Genomic DNA, 20,080 nt, shown 5'->3' with positions numbered 1-20,080 from the left:
ATGTGGATAAAGACAATTGAGTCTCCAGAGGCAGCTTTTTTATTCTGCTCAGATGAGTCTTTGTGTAAAATTTTGCCACTGAGCAATCGGTGATCAAGAAAAAGAAAAGAAAACATGTTTACATCTGACAACATGTACCCTATACTAATTAAGGAGGAAATGGCAGATAGCAATACAGCGAGAACAAAAATAGAACAAAGATATTTTGTACATTATTGAGTGTCTCTCAGTCCAAAGCTATGTTTGTGGCTATGTTAATTACGATCATTGTTGTGGCTCAAAGTGATAACTTTTAAATTCTGAATTTTGTTACAAGTAAGTGTTTGAACATATTCATCAGGGTTAAATGCGTGTTGTTGGTACTCCATGTTAAATTTATGGAACGGTCTAAATTAACAATTCGTATCTTAATTTTTTTCTTTGAACTGCTGTAACGATCTTCATATGTGTATGTGGTTTTTCTTCAGGTTTGACCCATGGTCTTTACTAATGGCATTCAAGAAAAAAGCAATTTCAGCAGGGGCAGAATATGTAACAGCAGAGGCTATTGGATTTGAATTTAGAAAAATGCCAGACATGTTGATAGAAGGTGTTGAGCCTGGAACCTATGAAACAATAGACAGAGTTTTGGTATGTAAGAAGTTTTTTATTGCTCAAATGTCTTTTTATCTGTTCTTACTACATTATTGTTTCTATTTTCAGGTAAAAACTGAAAATGGTGAAGTTAGACCTATTAAGTTTGGGATTGCAGTGATAGCTGCTGGTGCAAATTCAAAAAAAGTTGCAGAAATGGCGAGAATAGGTATAGGTTCTGGGTACCTTAGAGTTCCTTTGCCTATTGAACCACGGTATGTTGTTTACTATGAACCCACTTGTTAACAAACTGAAGAGCTAAAGAAACTGGTACACATGCCTAATATCGTGAAGGGCCCACACAAGCACGCAGAAGTGCCACAACATGACATGTTCATGTCTGAAGTAGTGTCCAGAAGATTTCGAGAGGATGGAGATTTCTTCTGAACAGCATGTTGCAAGGCATCCCAGATACGTCCAATAATGTTCACGTCTGGGGAGTTTGGTGGGCTGCGGAAGTGTTTAAACTCAGAAAAGCATTCCTGGAGCCATTCTGTAGCAATTCTGGATGTGTGAGGTGTTGCATTGTCCTGCTGGAATTGCCCAAGTCCATTGGAATGCACAATGGACATGAATGGATGCAGATGATCAGACAGGATGCTTACATATGTGTCACCTGTCAGAGTCGTATCTAGACGTGTCAGAGGTCCCATATGACTCCAACTGCACACGCCCCACATCCTTACAGAGCCTCCTCCAGCTTGAACAGTCCACTGCTGACGTGCAGGATCCACAGATTCATGAAGCGATGTTAGAGATTTGAGGTTTTACCGGATTCTTGATGTTCACGGTATAGTGAAATTGTCGTATTGGAAAATCCCCACTTTATTGCTACCTTGGAGATACTGTGACTCATCATTTGTGCGCCGACTATAATTCCACATTCAAACTCACTAAAATCTTGATAACCTGCCATTGTAGCAGCAGTTACAGATTTAACAACTGTGCCAGACACTTGAAGTATTATGTAGGCGTTGCCAACCACAGTGCCATTTTCTGCCTGTTTACATATCTCTGTATATGAATATGCAAGCCTATACCAGTTTCTTTGGCGCTTCAGTGTAGCATACCACATCTTTATAAATGTATAAGAAAGACAATATGAATATTTATGAATGTATAAGAAAGACAATATGGATGTACTGCCTTCATTTATGCAGTCATCTGTTGCCTTCCCTATGTGCTGTCCTCCTTAGGAAAAGAATGGTTCTACTTTTTTACCTTTATTTTTTCTGCTATGTAATTATTTCTGTCTTTTGAAGGAAGTTGGTAGAATATTGTGTCTTACAGCTCACTGCATTGATACCAGTGGTCATCACTTTGAACACCTTCTGTAAATGGACATTCATGCCACCTTCTTGACCTTTGTTGACCTTCAAAGACCGTACTGTTACACATCATTGGATTTGTATTGATAGCCGCTATCAGAAAATAAATACCAAACTATAACATCCCATTTAAAAAAAAAACAAAGTTGACCTCCATATCTCTGGATGTGACCCCATCTACCAACAAAAAACCAATGTCATATTATGGCCCCCATTGTCCCATGTAACATTTGACCCACAAACTTTTCAGCTACTATCATACTTTTGGAGTTGTTCTAGGTGGCAATAGTTAGTGACTGTATATTTCCTTGACGGTCTTCATCATGTTACTAAGAGGTCCTCCTTATGACATCCATGCAAGTTTGGAAGCTCTGAGCTATGCTTGTTGTGACATTACAGGTGCTTGGTGACTAACTTCAAATGCTGCATGCCACACAAGGAGCATCTTAAATAAATAATAATACAGTACAAATTATGCACTAATACATAACACTGTTTGCAAAACATGGACCTCAGCACAGATACGTTTATCACTAAAATGCATGATTACTCATTTCTGTAAGATGATGAGAGTATTAAGGCTGTTACTATCTCTTAAATAATTCTAATTCAATGTTTAAATATGATGAATCTTAAACTGTTTTCCTTAAATGTCCTTTTACTTAATCCTTCTTGTTAATTAAAATTTGTTATTTAATTTTGCAGTATTATAAGGACATGCTACCACTTGTTTTGAAGACAAAATATCTACTTGTGGAAGAAAAATACAGTGACTGGAAATATCTGCTTATTTATTGAAAGTGCATTTCTTATTTGCTCTAAAAACTCAACAGTATCACACATAAAATTCTGAGGCCATGGTATTACTTAACATGAGTGATTATCTCATCTGAGGATGAAGTGTGACTCTTGAGATGATTGACAAAAGGAATAAGGTAAAAAATTACACAGAGCGTACCTAGGAAAGGGGTTCCCATAAAGAAATATTGATGTTGAGAGATGACTTTTTGGGTTAAGTGAATGAAAGAGACAGTCTGCACGGATTAGAGCAGAAGTTGGCTCAGAGGGTGATGGCTTCAAAAATTGAGGGAAATAGAAAGAAGTAGAAGAAAAATAAAGATACAAGGGATAAAGGAACCTAATGGAAATTACTGAAATTATTAATAATAGTAATTTATCATTACAAATAAAGGGCAAATGAGAGAGAAGTATGGTAAAAAGCTAGGAAGGAAACACGGTAGGAACAGAACGGAAAAAAGCAGGAGAGAGGAAAGGGACAGACAGAGAGGACTAGTAGAGATCCAACCAGCAGGCTGTAAGACTGTAGAATGTGCTGGAACTGTCAGTAATCTTCTCTGTTTCGCTGTACATCTTTTCTGATCTTACTCTTTCATATTTTTGTTCTTAACCTTCTTATTTATTTTTACTTGTAAAGGAAACCACTCACCAAATAATAGCAGAGATGTTAAGATGTCGAGAGGACACACACACACACACACACACACACACACACACACACACACACACACACACACACACACCTCTCTCTCTCTCTCTCTCTCTCTCTTTCTCTCTCTCTATCTATCTATCTCTATCTACACTCTTGTGCACCTATATTTTTTACAATTCCCATACTTCTTTATTTTCTTAATTAAATTATTTATCTAGTAATTATTTCAAAATGTGAGTGCTCTCTCTTTATTTTATCATTTTATTTTTATTATCTTTATCTTCAAGGTGAGTAGTACTCTTTTCTTGTAATAATCTTATATTTTGCATTCAGATTCATTGTTTATACATTACATGTTTCTGACAAGTTTGTTGTTATCTCTTAAATGAAAATGTGTTTAAGATTTTTTTACTTATTCTACATCTGCAAGGGCAGTTTAATTTAGGATCTGTGTAAGAAACATTACCGTATTTACTCGAATCTAAGCCGCACTCGAATCTAAGCCGCACCTGAAAAATGAGACTCGAAATAAAGGAAAAAAAAATTCCCGAATCTAAGCCGCACCTGAAATTTGAGACTTGAAATTCAAGGGGAGAGAAAAGTTTTACGCCGCACCTCCAAATCGAAACAAAGTTGGTCCATTGCAATATGAGACACAATTTAGGTCGAATGAATGATGATGCACCTCCAGTAGTTTGGTTCGAGACGTAAGCTTAGCAGTTAAGCTTTACCAGGTAGGCCGGCCAGTGTGGCCGTGCGGTTCTAGGCGCTTCAGTCTGGAACCGTGTGGCCGCTACGGTCACAGTTTCGAATCCTGCCTCGGGCATGGATGTGTGTGATGTCCTTAGGTTAGTTAGGTTTAAGTAGTTCTAAGTTCTAGGGGACTGATGACCACAGATGTTAAGTCCCATAGTGCTCAGAGCCTTTTGAACCATTTACCAGGTAGCCATTGCTATGCGTCAGACGCTCCGTTTGTATTTATACGGGTACCCTTTCTTTTTCACGTGCTTCGTCTGGTTTGAATCATTTGCTTATTTTGCTTTGATCTGATAAGTGCTGTTCTCTTTGTTATAGGTGTTTACGTCACTTTAAGCTGAAAATGCATTACTGTACTGTGTCATGCATTGTTTGTCGCATTCCGATAGTGCGTGTTTACGGCCTGTCGGCGCTCGCAGCATGGCTTGCTTTTGCACGCGCTACCGCCGCTTACAAATTAAAAAAAAAAAAAAAAAGAAAAGAAAGAAAGAAAGAAAGAGAGGAATCGTCTCATTAGCGAAACAATGGCAAGAGAATGCTATTTGTTGTTACTTACACTGCTGCTTTCTTTGATAATGATCAACAAGAACCAAATAATAGACTCCGTATGATAGAACATGTTCTGAACGAGAGTTAGGCGAAAATTTTTCTCCGTTTGAAAATCTTTGCGGCCGCTTCTTTAGTACATCAAATTCTGCACAGAAATTAGAGTCATCTTAGATTTAAAAATCTAGTCAGTTGCCGTGCTTCGTTTCTGACTGTATCACTATTAGGCATAAGAATAATACGAATATAAACATGACACGATACGTATATTCTTCCGCATTTGCTGTTGTCTCACTCTAGTTTCGTAGTTTATTAGGCAGACAGGATTTAAATGAGATAGCAGTAAACACGAAAGAATACATGGCAAAATGTTTATATTCGTATTATTTTTATGGTGAAGAGAATACTGTATGTGATTCACTGTTTATCAGGTTCTTATTAGCAACCATCACTTCTCACAGGTAGGAAAAAATTCAGAACGTAGAGTTGGCCATATTCACAAACATCCCAAACAGACTTGTCAGTCGGATTTTCGTAGTACATTGTAATTCTGCTACATCCGAAGATGAACAATACGGAATTTATATTTACTTCGTTGGATAATGTATGAGAATGCAGTGTCGAAACTCGGGGCAGAGAAAAAAAGTTCGTCTTCCACCTTTTTTTTTTTAATTTATTTACTGACGCAGAGGTTTTGGCGCCAGTATTTATCTTTGTGCCTACAAAGCATGCCTGTGTAGCGCTACATATATTCGACGGCAGAACTTCCGCTTGCTTTGCACTCGATTCTAAGCCGCAGGCGGTTTTTTGGATTACAAAAACCGGAAAAAAAGTGCGGCTTAGATTCGAGTAAATACGGTAGTGTTATTTTTTGTAAATATTTATTATGTGTACTTGTTTTATGGCATGTTTTTCAATTTTGAGGATCTCCTCGTTATTGATCTGTGGAAAAAATGTGTGTCTAATCTAATTTAATTTTCAGAACTTTCCATATCATTGCTCCTAACTTACTCCAATTTTTTTCTGCATTTTGTCTAACTTCTTTTCGTTGTCTTCATTCACCCTGTTCTCTCCACAAATTTTGATCCAGACCTTCCTTTCTATCTCCATTCAGTTAGTTACTCCATGCTGTATTCATTAGCCAACATAATTACTATATGACACAATGACATGAGAAATGCCAGTTATAAATAAATTACAGAGATTATATAAATAAGTGAAGAAATCGTATTTTAAACTGGAAGTGTGATATATGTGAACAATTTATAGTTGAAAAACTCTACTAACTATTCAAAGACCTATAAAGAACAAACAGTGTAAATTTGTGTGAAACTAGCAAATCCTGGGTGGAATACAAGACAGTATATGAGGAAAGAGAACCTTTTACCAGAATGGGTAGATACAAATTTTTAAACTTCTTTCTGTAACTGTTAACTGTTGTCTTCCCCTGGCATTTATAACAAAAATTTTCCTTCACTTTATTTCTTCTTTATCCTTTGAGTAACATGAAGAATGGAGAACAGCACAAGTATGCAGCATATTAATTTGCTTTGTGTGTATTCATGTCGGGAGAAGTAATTCCATCCGTTTGTTACAGAAAAAGATATGTGTATTGTGTTCACTGTCCAGAGGGTCCTGGACTAAATACACCTTTTGTCATTGATCCTACTGGTACATATTTCAGGTAACTACAATAACTGAGTGGTTAGCATGTCATATATAAACTTAAGACTATACATGTGCAGTTAGAAATTCTGGAACTATTTTTAATTAACATTTGCATTTAGTAAATGATTGGATTTTGTTTTAATTGTATTTGTTGTGATAAACTGTTGTAGACTGTTATTAGGCTAATGTAGGAAGTCTCTGGTAACTGTGATAGTGCGTTCAGGATCTACAAATTGAAGAGTTGTCACTTTGAGGATTTTCACTTTCGAATTTTGGACATTTCTGCAAACTCATTTCAAGTTCCTATTTACTCTTCTTGTGTTCAGGTGGGTGTTGCCTTTAAATTCCCTCTAAGAGTACTGGATGTCTCTCATCAATGGTTTTACACTGCAACTACTTACAAATTTTAGAGGCAGGAGGAATTATGAGAAACAATGTCACCCCATACTTATTTTTATTGTTTTAACTAAGGTTGTGGGTGACAAAAAGTAACTTTGAGATAATAACATTAGTGCAGTGGAAGGCTGGCTGCTTTTTTAGAAATCCATTCAGGCTATTCCTAGAATTATGATTATGTGAACTGTGTTACCAGTTTTGGAGACATTTCTGACTTTGCAGTTGACACTTTATGTACATGAACTTATTAGAGGAAATAAAGTAGCAAATTCAAATAGTCAGCATGTAATGTAGTGTAATGCTCTCATTGTTGGTTATTTTCGAAGTTTAGGTTTTATCTTGAGCAGCGAATGGTAAATATTATTTTGTCCACCTTCATTTCACAGTGCCTTTGTCAGTGTATGTACTATTTCTTCAAATTATGCAGTGTCTCCTGGACTACAGATATGTAGCACAGTGTCCATTTTTGTAAATAAATACAACTCTTTGAATGATAATATATTCTTTCAGTTAAATAGCATGCACACTCCAATACAGTTGCCTTAATCTTTGTAACGGGATTGATAACATTATAACAAACTCATGATTTGATATCAGAATTAAGAATTAATATCTAACACTGTCTGCCTTTGTCTTCTTAAGTTGACACCAGCATTATTCAGCATGGGCCTTTATCCCATGGCATATGCACTACTCCAGTCTGGGAAGGAGATGCATTGAGCGTGTCCAAACACCCATGCAGGCACTTTCTCTCACAAAGTTACTGTAGTTGATGTTACCCCTTGAAGAGACATATCGTTCCTCACTATGACACATCTCATGAAAAATAAATAAGAAAATTGCAAAATAATTGCCCTCTCTTACCAAATGATTTCTTATATTATTTCATTGTTTGCAGGTATCAATCATCAGAAAGCTAAACATAGGGTTACAGGTCACTCTTTTGGAGTGATATGCAACACTGCAATAGTAAGCAATCACTGTTTATTGGTGTCCCAGTGAAAACCGTATCCAGTGTGATTTTGCTCACTAATATTAGGTTTATTTAAAATAATAACAAAATATTTAGTCTGAATGCCGCCTCCCATAATATATTCCTGTCCCAAACTTATACAAATTACTCTTAATATTATAATGCCACAGTATTTTAGTTTTATAATCAAAACTTAATACAAGGTGTATGAGAAAAGTAATAAAACTGACAACACTGCAAGCGATCTGGCAATGCTGTGTTCTTCTATGTTTGTAGATCGATGTGTTCATCCCTCAGATGCTCAGTCTGAGTTTAGCTCCGTACAGCCATCACATGATTTTTGATCTGAATCTGTTTAGCGTATTTATGCCATGGTCTCGCTCTATGATTTTTACCCAATACTAAGTTGATGATCCCTTGATGCCTCAGAACGCGTCCTATCAATCGATCCCTTCTTCTAGTCAAAGTGTGCCACAAATTCCTATTTAAAACCCTGTATTCACCTGACCGGAAGTCTTGTTCCTCCTGCCACTGAGCTTCACTAATTCCCATTATATCTAGCTTTAACCTATCCATTTCCCTTTTTAAATTTTGTAACCTACCTTAACGATTAAGGGATCTGACATTCCATCCTCCGATCTGTAGAAGAGCAGTTTTCTTACTCCTGATAACAACATCCTCCTGGGTAGTAGGGGGTAATGTGCATAAAGAAGTTGTCCCTCCAAAAGAAACTGCCAACCAAGTGCTTTACAAAGATGTCCTTGAAAGGCTCAGGAAAATGGTGGATCATGTCAGACTAGACATTGCAGACAAGTGGATGCTGCATCATGACAATGCCCTATGTCACACGGACTCTTCTATCATGAAATTTTTGACCTCAGAAGGCAATCCTGTTGTTCCATGTGCACCCCCCCCCCCCCTCCCCCCCAATTAATCTGATGATCTGAGTCCCTTTCTCATTTTTTTTCTTTTCCCAAAATTGAAAAATGTCTTAAAAGGGTGTCAATTTGGGACTCTGGAGAACATTCAAAAGAATGTGACTGACATGTTAAAGGCCCTACCAGTTGAAGTCTGTCAGTGCTGCTACCAAGACTGTGAACTGTGACTCCGCTGGTGTATAGCTGCCAAGGGAACTACTGTGAAGGGGACAATATTGTTCTTTGGGAAAAATAAAAACTTTGGTAGATAAAAAAATCAGTCTCATATCTTTGCTCACACACTTCGTGTAACATCTTCAAGTTCTGTATATTCTCCACCAAATGGCAACAACCTGCACATCACTCGAGCAGTGCTACTTGATACTTCCCCTAAGCCACTTAATAACTTTAGAAAAACTTCTGCGGAGTTCTGCAAAATAATGATAATGGAGCCAAGGCAGAAATGGTTACTGAAATAATGAAGACAATTAGAAACTAAGTAGAACATGAGGTCAACAATTGCTGGAACCTGTGGATAGGAGGCAGCCGAGACATTACAATTTTCATAATTGGGACTTCTACTGTATAATGTCAGTAATTTCTAAAAATGTTCAGTTATGATGATAATGCGTGTGGAAACTTGCGGTTACCACCTCAATCGCACCAGTATCTTGCCATCTGTCAAAGATCAGTGGGACACAAGGTGCTGGTCTGACGTGTTATTCAATTATTCAATCAGCCGACACTGGGTGTACAGCAGCGAAGCTTAGGCACCAGGAGACTCTACTTCCAGACAGCACTGACAGCCGTGCTTCGTGCAGAGTGCTCCTGTTGCATTTGCACCTTGAAAATGGTGGGGTATTCGACTATTGAAATATTGTCAGTTGTCGAATACATCAAACAGCTGCATTTCCATAACATGTTTGTATTAGAATGATTTGAAGAATGCTTCATGAATATGAGGGTACACTGCATTGTCCCCATGTCACAAAACCCCAGTTATATTGAACACATCGAGGGTGCCACTGATTAAGATGTGCATACCCTGGACCCAGTTTCAACAAATCTTGAAATGTGGATAGCTGTTACATGGGTCATATATCAGGATGACAACACGGAGCTTTTGGTTTCTTCTGGAGTTGATGCTGTAATTCATTACTGCCACCTCCTGTGTGGAAGGGGGATGCTGTTACATATTTGTACATAAGTGACTAATTCAGTTTTAGCACGTGTGTACACTAATAATAAAATATTCTAGAACACAGTTATCACACATTTCTTTCTTCTCTGTTATCAGACGTGAGGGGTTTGGTGGAAATTTCATCTGTGGCAAATCACCAACAGAAGAGGAAGGAGAACCAAGCGTAGAACATCTTGAGGTCGACTCTAGTTATTTTGACAACAGTGTTTGGCCCCATCTGGCAGCTAGAGTTCCAGCATTTGAACAGTTAAAGGTATTAAACTTAGAGCATCTTTTAGTGTTGATGAATTTTTTGGCTGTTATGGTTACAGTGTGGTAATTCCAGAATATAAACAACAGAACGAGGTGTGTGTGGTTCACACAAAGCTAAGTAATTTGCACTCTGTTTTCTCTTACCTTCTTACTGTAATGTACAGCCACCCTCCACATATACACTTGATGTACACACTTTTGTGACTGTTACAGCGCTAACTTTTTAAGTTGGTTACTTCCAAACTAGGGGGAAGAGAGAGAAAACCATTGTGTTGTCTTGGATGATGAAGACATTTGGGACAGGGAAGTGGTAGGTATATACTGGGTGATAGGAGAAGGGTAGATACATTATGTAATCAGAAGTATTCGGACACACCCAAAAGCATATGTTTTTCAATTTAGGTGCATTGAGCTGCCGCCTACTGCCAGGTACTCCATATTAGCAACCTCAGTAGTCATTATACATCGTGAGAGAGCAGAATGGGGCGCTCCCTGGAACTCATGGACTTCGAATGTGATCAGGTGATTGGTTGTCACTTGTGTCATATGCCTGTATGCGAGATTTCCACACTGATAAACATTACTGCACAAAAATGCACAGGCCAACCTCATCTATTGACTGACAGAGACCGCCGACAGTTGAAGATGGTCGTAATGTGTAATAGGCAGACATCTATCCCGACCATCACACAGGAATTCCAAACTGCATCAGGATCCACTGCAAGTACTATGACAGTTACGCAGGAAATGAGAACACTTGGATTTTATGGTCGAGCAGCTGCTCAAAAGCCACACATCACGCCGATAAATGCCAAATGATGCCTCGCTTGGTGTAAGGAGAGTAAACGTTGGACGATTGAACAGTGGAAAAACATTGTGTGCATTGGTGAATCACGGCACACAATGTAGCGATCCAATGGCAGGGTGTGGGTGTGGCGAATGTCTTCTGCCAGCATGAGTAGTGCCAACAGCAAAATTCGAAGATAGTGGTGTTATGGTGTGGTCGTGTTTTCATGGAGGGGGCTTGCACCCGTTCTTGTTTTGCATGTCACTATCACAGCACAGGCGTACATTGATGTTTTAAGCACCTTCTTTCTTTCCACTGTTGAAGAACAATCTGGGGATGGCGATTGCATCTTTCAACATGATCGAGCATCTGTTCATAATGCACGGCCTGTAGTGGAGTGGTTACATGACAGTAACACCCCTGTAATGGACTGGCCTGCACAGAGTCCTGACCTGAATCCTATAGAACACCTTTGGGATGACTTGGAATGCTGACTTTGTGCCAGGCCTCACCACCAGAAATCGATACCTCTCCTCAGTGCAGCATTCCATAAAGAATGGGCTCTCATTCCCCAAGAAACCTTCCAGCACCTGACTGAACATATGCCTGCGAAAGTAGAAGCTGTCATCAAGGCTAAGGGTGGGCCAACACCAAATTGAATTCCAGCATTACCGTTGGAGGGCACCACGAACTTTTATGTCATTTTCAGCCAGGTGTCCGGATACTTTTGATCACATAGTGTAGGTGGCTTTCAGAAACAGCTGCAAAATTTTTATTAGTAGTGTTAACAATCACAGAACTTTGGAATGGAAAATAGGAAAAGTAGAGTCCATTAGAATAGGATATGAACTGAAAATGACAAGAGAGGGAAGGTTGAAAGTAAGGGAATGAAAATGAAAAGGGAGTTGGGTTGGGGTGGCACAGGGGAAGGCTCCGGCAGCAACTTTGAACAGTGGTAAGAGTTTTTTTTTTATGTTTCAGTTTTTGAACTGATACTCATAGCAGGTGATATTAGTTCTGCATTTGTAGAAAGACTATTTTACAATTCATGTTGAAGGGCAGTGCTTAAGTACGTGGTGAGTAATGATATTATGGTGAAATAATAACATTTAACACCATTTTGTTGTAAAGATATACTTTCTTGACTTTGTGATCACAAAATGTAACAACACAGAACAAAGCTAGACCTTAAGTGAGTTCAAAGACCATCATAAAGAGAGATCACACAGATCGATGTATTGAAACGCCACAAGTACATCAAATAATTATATGTGGAGTCCGTTCACTGAGAACCCAGTATTATAATGTAGTGTTTATAATTTGATTGGGGGTCACCTGATAAATTTCAGAATTAATATGGAGATTAATATGCTATTAAGTTACCTGTAGGCGTTTCGTTCTTGTCTGCATTACTCAGTGGGTGGCTGATTACAGGTATCTGACTAGTCCTTTTATTAATTCAGCTGCAGATTTCAGCCAGAAAAATGAATAACTGTAAGCAGTAATTTATTTACATAAAAATTACAATGTGAACAATTTTCTGATCTCTTTAAGTGTCAAATATAAAAAAACTGTATTATTCCAGATTAAATCTAGTGAAGATGCCGTAACGTAAAAAGCAGAACACATCTGGAACATAAATAAATGTAGACATCAGAGAGGAAAAGTATATACTTACTTGCTATGGATAATTGTGACAACAAAAACTTATTACGTCTGATTAGTGATCATTTTTCAGCATGGATCCACCTGCTACATAGGCACTTCAGAAAGTAAGCTGCTCATGTCATCCCACACTAACATCATTGCATAACAGGAGTATCACGTTGCCAGAAGAGAGTACATGGTCCAGGTTTCCTGCATACATGGTTCTGCTGCAGCATGGACAACATGTGCATCCCACTGTTTGAATGAAATGATGTGGATACTGGAAACATATTCCAAAGTAGAAGTATGTGGAGCAGTACAGTTCTTGTGGCCAAAGTGTCAAAATTGCACACAGATTCACTGTAAAATTCTGAGGATATATAGACCAAATGAACATCATGTCCAAAGAAATAGTGCCAACAATTTGACCAAGGCCATGATTGATGCTGATAAGTAAGGAGGGCCATTGACATTGACCACAGACGGCAATGTCCAGGCAGTCAAGAAACTGATTTGAAGCAGTCACAGATCAAGTATCCCAAACATGGCTCAGGAGATATGCATATCAATAGGCAGTGCTTACTTCATCATCTGAGATCGTCTCCAATAATGGAAATTGTGCCCATGCTGGGTTCAACAATTACTGTCACCTGCACATAGAGGTGCAGATTTTAAGGTGCCTCTGGAGAACTTCTTGAACAGTACTCCACTGAAACCAATGATTTCATAAGCCGAGTCATTACAAGCAGTGCAACTATGAGAGCATTTCTGGAATGGAGACAGACCTTGCTTCTGCGGAAGAAATCCGAAGTTGCACCATCAGCAGGAAAGGTCATGGCCACAGTTTTCTTCATCCGTGAAGGAGTTGTGTGCACAGAGATTATAGCAAAGGGCACAGTCATTAATACCAATTTAATCTGTGTAACACCAACACCACTGTGCAGTGCCATAAAGAACAAGATGCAGGGCTGACTAAGCAAAGGCATTGTTCTCTTGCATCACAATGCAATCCATGGCAATCACAACACAGGCTTCAACATTTACGATGAGGGTTTGGAAACATCCATGAAACAGTCAAAGTTTGGCTTCAGATTTCCTTGTTTTCAGCAAGCTGAAAGAACATTAGGTTTCACCTTATCTATTCCAAAATTCTGATGCACTGATATTTGATTGGAATCATGATTATTTTTCGTACGATCGAGATGCTGTAGAGGGTGTTCATATTGCTCATCAGAAGTTAATCAGGTCACTATATACTGACAGGTCACATTAGTAGCTGGTTTTAATCCCCAATCTACAAAGTTTTAGAAAATCAATATTACAGAAGTTATTTAATATACAGAATAAAATAAAAAGTCATGCATTATCTGATTTATTTTGATTGGTTTCACTCATCAGATTTGAGCATCCTCAGATCCGTTGTCCCCATGGCAACATGTTACAAGATAAAAGCGTTGCTTGGCACCACACAAAGCATATTCAATATGGTGCTGAATGGTGCTTTTTTAACTTGTAATATCTTGTCACTAGTGCAATGAATATCTGAAGATGCTCATGTCAGGCAGGTGAAACCAATCAAAATAAATCAAATAATATGTGACTTGTCTGTGTCCTGTACATTAATTACAACGGTCACTATGTCCCTCGTAGGTAAAGCCGTGTGTTTGCTAAGTTTGCCCAACCATATAGATTTAGCTTTCCAGTGTTTCCCAAAATTGCTTCAAGCGAACACCAGATGCTTCCTTTGGAAATGACATGACCAAAATCATTTCCTAATCCAAATTTATGCTTTGTTGTAATGATGTCATCATTAATGGGAAGTTAAACCCTAGTCTATCTTATATGCGTAAAATATCTTGTACTAGGAGAGAGGGCACTGCCTTACTCAGATGTCCAACAGATTTAATGTGCTGTATTAGCACTCATATATTAATATGGAAATAAGCAAACCAACTCAAATTACTAACCTGTTTCACTGCTTTCAGTATTTTCAAACATTTATGAGGCTTAAAATAGAATACTCACTCATTTATATGAATAGAACTTATTAATGTCCTCTTAGTGTGGTTTACATAAATGATTGTTTATAGAGAGATTCTTCCAAGATCCTCATTTATCACTGAACATGCCTGTGTCTACTACACAGCTATCACTTTGTCTTAGTTTCCCAAAGACTCACAACGAAGAATTACAAACAAGAAGATCAGTTCAGTATGATTTGATGTTCAGAGTATTTCTCATGTTATTGACCTTGAGACACGGGTGTTTTCTTATTTTACATTTTTTTGCTCATTGTCATGTGGAATTATCTTTTCTGTGGACTACTACTTGTCTGGTTTTCAGACTGGAGTTATGGACTCTGATATTAATGTATTTGAAAAGCTCTCACCTATTATAAACATTATAAACTGAGAAATTGGGAATATCTACCAATTCAAGAGAAAATTAAAACACCCATCTCATTAGCCACTCCTACAACTTATCTGGAGTTAAGCATTGAAATTTTTATCAGCTACATCTTAGTAGCAGTTTTCCTTGTAAAACTGTGCAATAGGTAATAATTTACTGTTAAGAGGCCTCTATTTTTACAAAAGCAGGCAACTATTTTATTTGAAAAATTTCAACGTAATCAAGTGACTATTAACATAAATACTTAAAAGTAAAGGAGACCACTCACCAAATAGCAGAATCGTTGATTGATTGACAGACACACACAAAATAGAAAGGAAACTTGCTAGCCTTCAGAATAAACCTTTTCAGTCCAGAGAACAATTACACACATGTACATGGTGGATAAATGTGGTGTGGGAGTTGTGTTGGGTGGAGTGGTTAGAGGAGAGAGATGTGGGAGACAGAATGAGAAGTTGGGGGTGGGTAGCTGGCAGCTTGGAGGGAGGCAGCAGGTTTGCTGTGTAGGAATGCAGGAGGGAGGGGTGGCAGTTGCAGGGGTCTAGGCATGTGATAAACTGATACTGGGAGTGGTACAGTGCAGCACACAATGAAGGTGGGAACAGGTGACAGGACACAGGAGGGTGGCTTAATGGAGGTTGAGACCAGGAGGGTTATGAGAGCAAAGGATGTGTTGGAAAGATAATTCCCATCTGTATAGTTCAGAAGTCTGGTGGTGGAGGGAAGGGTCCAGATGGCCCAGGTTGTGAAGCAGCCATTGAATTCTAATATGTTGTACTTCACAACTAGTACCCTCTGAATCCTTGCTCCACCAGCAGCATTTCTGATTTAGGCAGATGAGACTTATCCTTTGAACACATCTTTAACTCTCATAACCCTCCTGGCCTCATGTTTCTATCCCCACAACCTACACTCCAGTTTCCTCTTCTTTTTTCTGTTAGCTGCTCCCAATGCACATCACGGTCATTGGATGTTGCTCCCCACTGGCTCTGGTACATGTCATATGCCTAGCCCATGTACCTGCCACCTTTCCCTTCCACATTCCTAGCTAGCAAACCTGTTGCCCCCCCTCCAATCCACTAGCAACCCATCCCAGTCCCTCTATGCATTGTGCCTCTCCCCTCCCCACTCCATCCACCAACACTGTCCCAACCCTGCCCCCCAGCACAATTCCTACCCCACACTAGTCCACATGCTGAAATGCAATCCTGGCATTGTATGTCCATCAGGCGCAGGATAAGGGTAAGGTGTGTGTGTGTGTGTGTGTGTGTGTGTGTGTGTGTGTGTGTGTGCGCGTGTGCTCTAGATTGGCAAAGGATTTATTTCAAAAGCTAGCAAGTTTTTCTTTCTCATTTCTGTTTGCCGGTCGACAACCCAATGCTTCTGCTATTCAGTGAGTAGTCTCCTTAGTCTCCTTTACTCCTAATGTATTTACATTCTGTCAGAACTTTCCGTATTATTTATATCGGCAAGTATCCATTGAGCTGCTATTGGAGATAAACAGTGCCTACTTAATATAAATAACTGAGTAATAGCGTTTTTTCAAAATAGCAGCTTTCCTTCTGTTTTATTAGGTTGCATTTAGCTTAAATAAGGACAAATAACATTAACCACTACTGATAGTTTATCGTCAATACAGTGTACAGATTACTTTTCCAAAAATTATGTATACATTGACTTGTGTTCCACATGCATGAATGTTCTCTTTCTTGTTGGAGTTCACGGAACAGATGAATTAATTAATTAATTTGACCACTGTGGTGTTTTTTCAAAAAGTGATGAAAATATGAATACTGCAGAATTTATAATCTGAGATTTCTGTTCTGCCTTCTTCAAGTCCAGGGAGTCCCATTAATACATATGTAAGATTAGTGTTCAGTGCCCAAAACAGTGTAACAATATTTCACATTGTGTTTCACTGATTAAAGTAGCAGTTTTGACTATGTATGATGCAGTGGTTAAGACACTGGACGTACTCTTATTCAGATGTGGTGAGCTTCAAATACATGTCTAGACATCCAGATTTAGATTTTCCGTGAGTTTCCTAAATCCTATAAGACAGATGCAGAAATGTTTTCTTGAGAAGCCCATGGCCAAGTTCCTTCCTTGTCTTTGTTTGAGTGGGCCTTGTGCACAGTGTCTAATGCCCTCAACATTGAACGTATGCTAAACTCCGATCTTCCTTTGCTTTTAATTCGATGATCCATCATACTGCATGCATCCCTTTATGAAAGAGAATGTATGTGGAATGAGTCATGGTATTCATTAACAAAGAGCAGCAGCTGCTGGAAACATACGCACCCCCCCCCCCCCCCCCACACACACACACACACACACACTCACACACACTGTTTGGATGTTGGGTCGGGAGGGGAGTGAGTTAACTTAGGTGTAGGCCAGGAAGCTTACTGGATGTTGGGTCGGGAGGGGAGTGAGTTAACTTAGGTGTAGGCCAGGAAGCTTACAGGAGTGAAGGATGTGCTGTAAGGATAACTCCCACCTGCGCATCTCAGAAAAGTTGATGGTGGTGGGGAGGATCTAAATGGCATGGGTTGTGAAGCAGCCATTGAAATAAACCTCACATGTTGTGGTCTGCTGCATGTTGTGCCACTGGATGATCCATCTTGTTTTTGGCAACAGTTTGACAGTGGCCATTCATTCTAGTTGACAGCTGGTTGGTTGTGATACCAATGTAAAATGCTGTGCAGTGGTTGCAGCACAGCTGGTATATAACAGGATGTAGTTGGTTAGGTGTATGTGGAATCGAGTGGTGGGTTTGAAATCTGCAGGGCATAGGGAGAGGTAGTGTTCCAATTGCAGCAAGGACATGGACATAAGCGATGTTGGTGTATGAAGAGGTTGAATCAACAGAGTAGGGATCTGGGAGGTAGGTGTGTGGGGTTGGTGGAGAGCGAGTGCAGGAAGTAGTTTGTATCTTTAATGTGGGAGGCTAGGTTTTGGTCAATTGCTTGGAGATGTTGATCAACAAGGACCAAGATTCTTTCGGTGGGTGCACTTTAACCAGCCACATGGTATGCCCATGACTGTTAGGTTAATGGATTTTGGGGAGCATGTAGAAGAAGGATGTGCGGGCTGTTGTTGGGGTGAGTAGGTAGATGGATTCAGGGGAGAGGTTCTGGGAAGGGCCTAAGGATTTCAGCAGGGGCTATAGGTCATGTTGAACTTCTGGCAGAGCTTATTGATGGAGGTGTTGGACAACTGATGGAGGCCCTCTGCCTGGTAGTCACTTTGTTTCATCACAGCAGTGGTGAAACCTTTGACTGCCGGGGTATGATCAGGTCAGGATCCACTTTTAGGTTGTGTAGGACAGTCCTTTCTTCTGTTGATGGGTTGTTGTTTAAGAACAACAACCCATCAACAGAAGAAAGGAGGAGGGACCTGGGGAAGGACGGTGAGGCCAGGTTGGAAATTAGGAATTCCTGAAAGGTGACCAGGGGATGGTTGTGTGGAAGGGTCATGGTTGGATGGTGGTATGAACTAGGACAGGCAGGGTTCGATGTTGGGATTGGATTGGCGTCTGTTGGACAGGTTGGTGGCAAAGAAGTGTTTCCACTGTAGGGGATGGGAGGAGGAGAGTAGATCTGTCATGAGTCCAGCATGGTTAAACCTGGGAGTAAGGCTGAATATGAGTCCTTTGTGTAGGAATGAAACTTCTGTGTGGCTGAGAATTTTGATGGAGAGGTTAAAAAACAGTGATTGTTTTGGCACTGGATTTTGTGGAGTGTTTGTAGGGTTTTTTTTGGTGGATGTGATAGGTTGGAAAGGTCAGCTAGGCAGGGTCTGGGTGCTGTGAGGGGTTGGCGAGCAGGAACACCTAAAACTGAGGTAACTCACTATCTGCCTCCCCCCCCCCCCTCCCCCAACCAGCTGAACAGTCTCTCTCTCTCTCTCTCTCTCTCTCTCTCTCTCTCTCTCTCTCTCTCCCTGTCCGCTTCCTCTCTTCATGCCTCACCTCACTCCACCCCGAACCATACCCCCACCCCTAACTCCAGTACAGTCACGGTGAGCCAGTAAAGAGCTGGTGGTCGACTGAGCACAATTTAGGGAGACAAGCTCATGCCTGTGTGTGTGTGTGTGTGTGTGTGTGTGTGTGTGTGTGTGTGTGTTTTCTTACAGTTGAAAAAATGAAGTGCATTCCGAAAGCTAGGCAAGTTCTGTACCTTTTGTTTATGTACCTATCAATGATGCAGCGCTTTGCCTTTTGGTGAGTCATCTCCTTTGCTCCTAAATAATTTGTAACTATTAGTAAACTGCTATATATTATATGTCTTTTCTGGTCCTAAATTTAGATTGTGAGGTGAGCCATTGCTTAGTAGTTATGTTAAATATGTTCTGTTTACCTCCTATAGCTAACTTAACCCATTTGCGGCTGCTAAGGTTGAGCGTACAACCTGCCTGACTGATTAAAGGGGGCAAAAGTTTTATGCACATTGCTGGCGAGCGGCAGTCCTAGGACTGTTGCAGTCTTTGTCCAGTGTCGGCTAGTCACACATAGATCCTCTTGTCAGTAATGTTCTTTATAAAAGCAGTATCACACTGCACAGTTACAGTGGTTGCAGTTTTGGATCTCCATGAAAACGAACTTCAAAACTAATTCAAGCTTTCTGTTATAAGTTTATCTTGGGTCGAGAAAAAGTTAGTGTAGAAAAATAAGAATGTTTCTGTTTGTGATTGTAAAATTCTGCAGCTTGTGACTTACTGTAGCAATAGACATGCCTGTAACCTATTAAAATGTCATTAATATCAGAATAATATGTTCCAAGATAATGTTTTAAACTGAACAGCTCCTAATGAAGATGCCCAAAAGGCAGACTGTCATCTGTTTTGCATGGTAGAAAGTGTTACTGAGAATCTACACATATTTTGCTACAGTATTGGCCTTTTTAAGCATCTGACATGTCAGCTCATTAGGAGAACTCATGCCCTTTCACGTTATATACGTTTGTATCATGTGTACTTTGTAGATCAGGAAATCAAATTACAGATACTTGGCCGTGTGTATTGATGTCATTTGTCTTGTGTATGTTAGGAAATCATACATGTTTGCTGATAGCTGTGAAAGTTTATTTTACTATGAGTTATTTACCAGTGTTTAA

General features: G+C 39.5%; 1 protein-coding gene across 1 annotated transcript in view; it reads left to right on the top strand.

Moving 5' to 3' along the window:
* Positions 1–20,080, top strand: part of LOC126189009 (FAD-dependent oxidoreductase domain-containing protein 1-like) — an 82,719-nt gene that overhangs the window by 32,380 nt on the left and 30,259 nt on the right. The window contains exons 4-7 of the mRNA XM_049930820.1: positions 468–630; positions 703–848; positions 6,311–6,397; positions 9,965–10,121. Coding sequence (XP_049786777.1) covers positions 468–630; positions 703–848; positions 6,311–6,397; positions 9,965–10,121 — 553 coding nt within the window. The remainder of the gene's footprint in view (positions 1–467; positions 631–702; positions 849–6,310; positions 6,398–9,964; positions 10,122–20,080) is intronic.

This window comes from Schistocerca cancellata, chromosome 5 (genome assembly GCF_023864275.1).
Source record: "Schistocerca cancellata isolate TAMUIC-IGC-003103 chromosome 5, iqSchCanc2.1, whole genome shotgun sequence".
NCBI lineage: Eukaryota > Metazoa > Arthropoda > Insecta > Orthoptera > Acrididae > Schistocerca > Schistocerca cancellata.
Note: the sequence above shows the minus strand (reverse complement) of the source record. Positions and strands in the feature narration are given on the sequence as shown.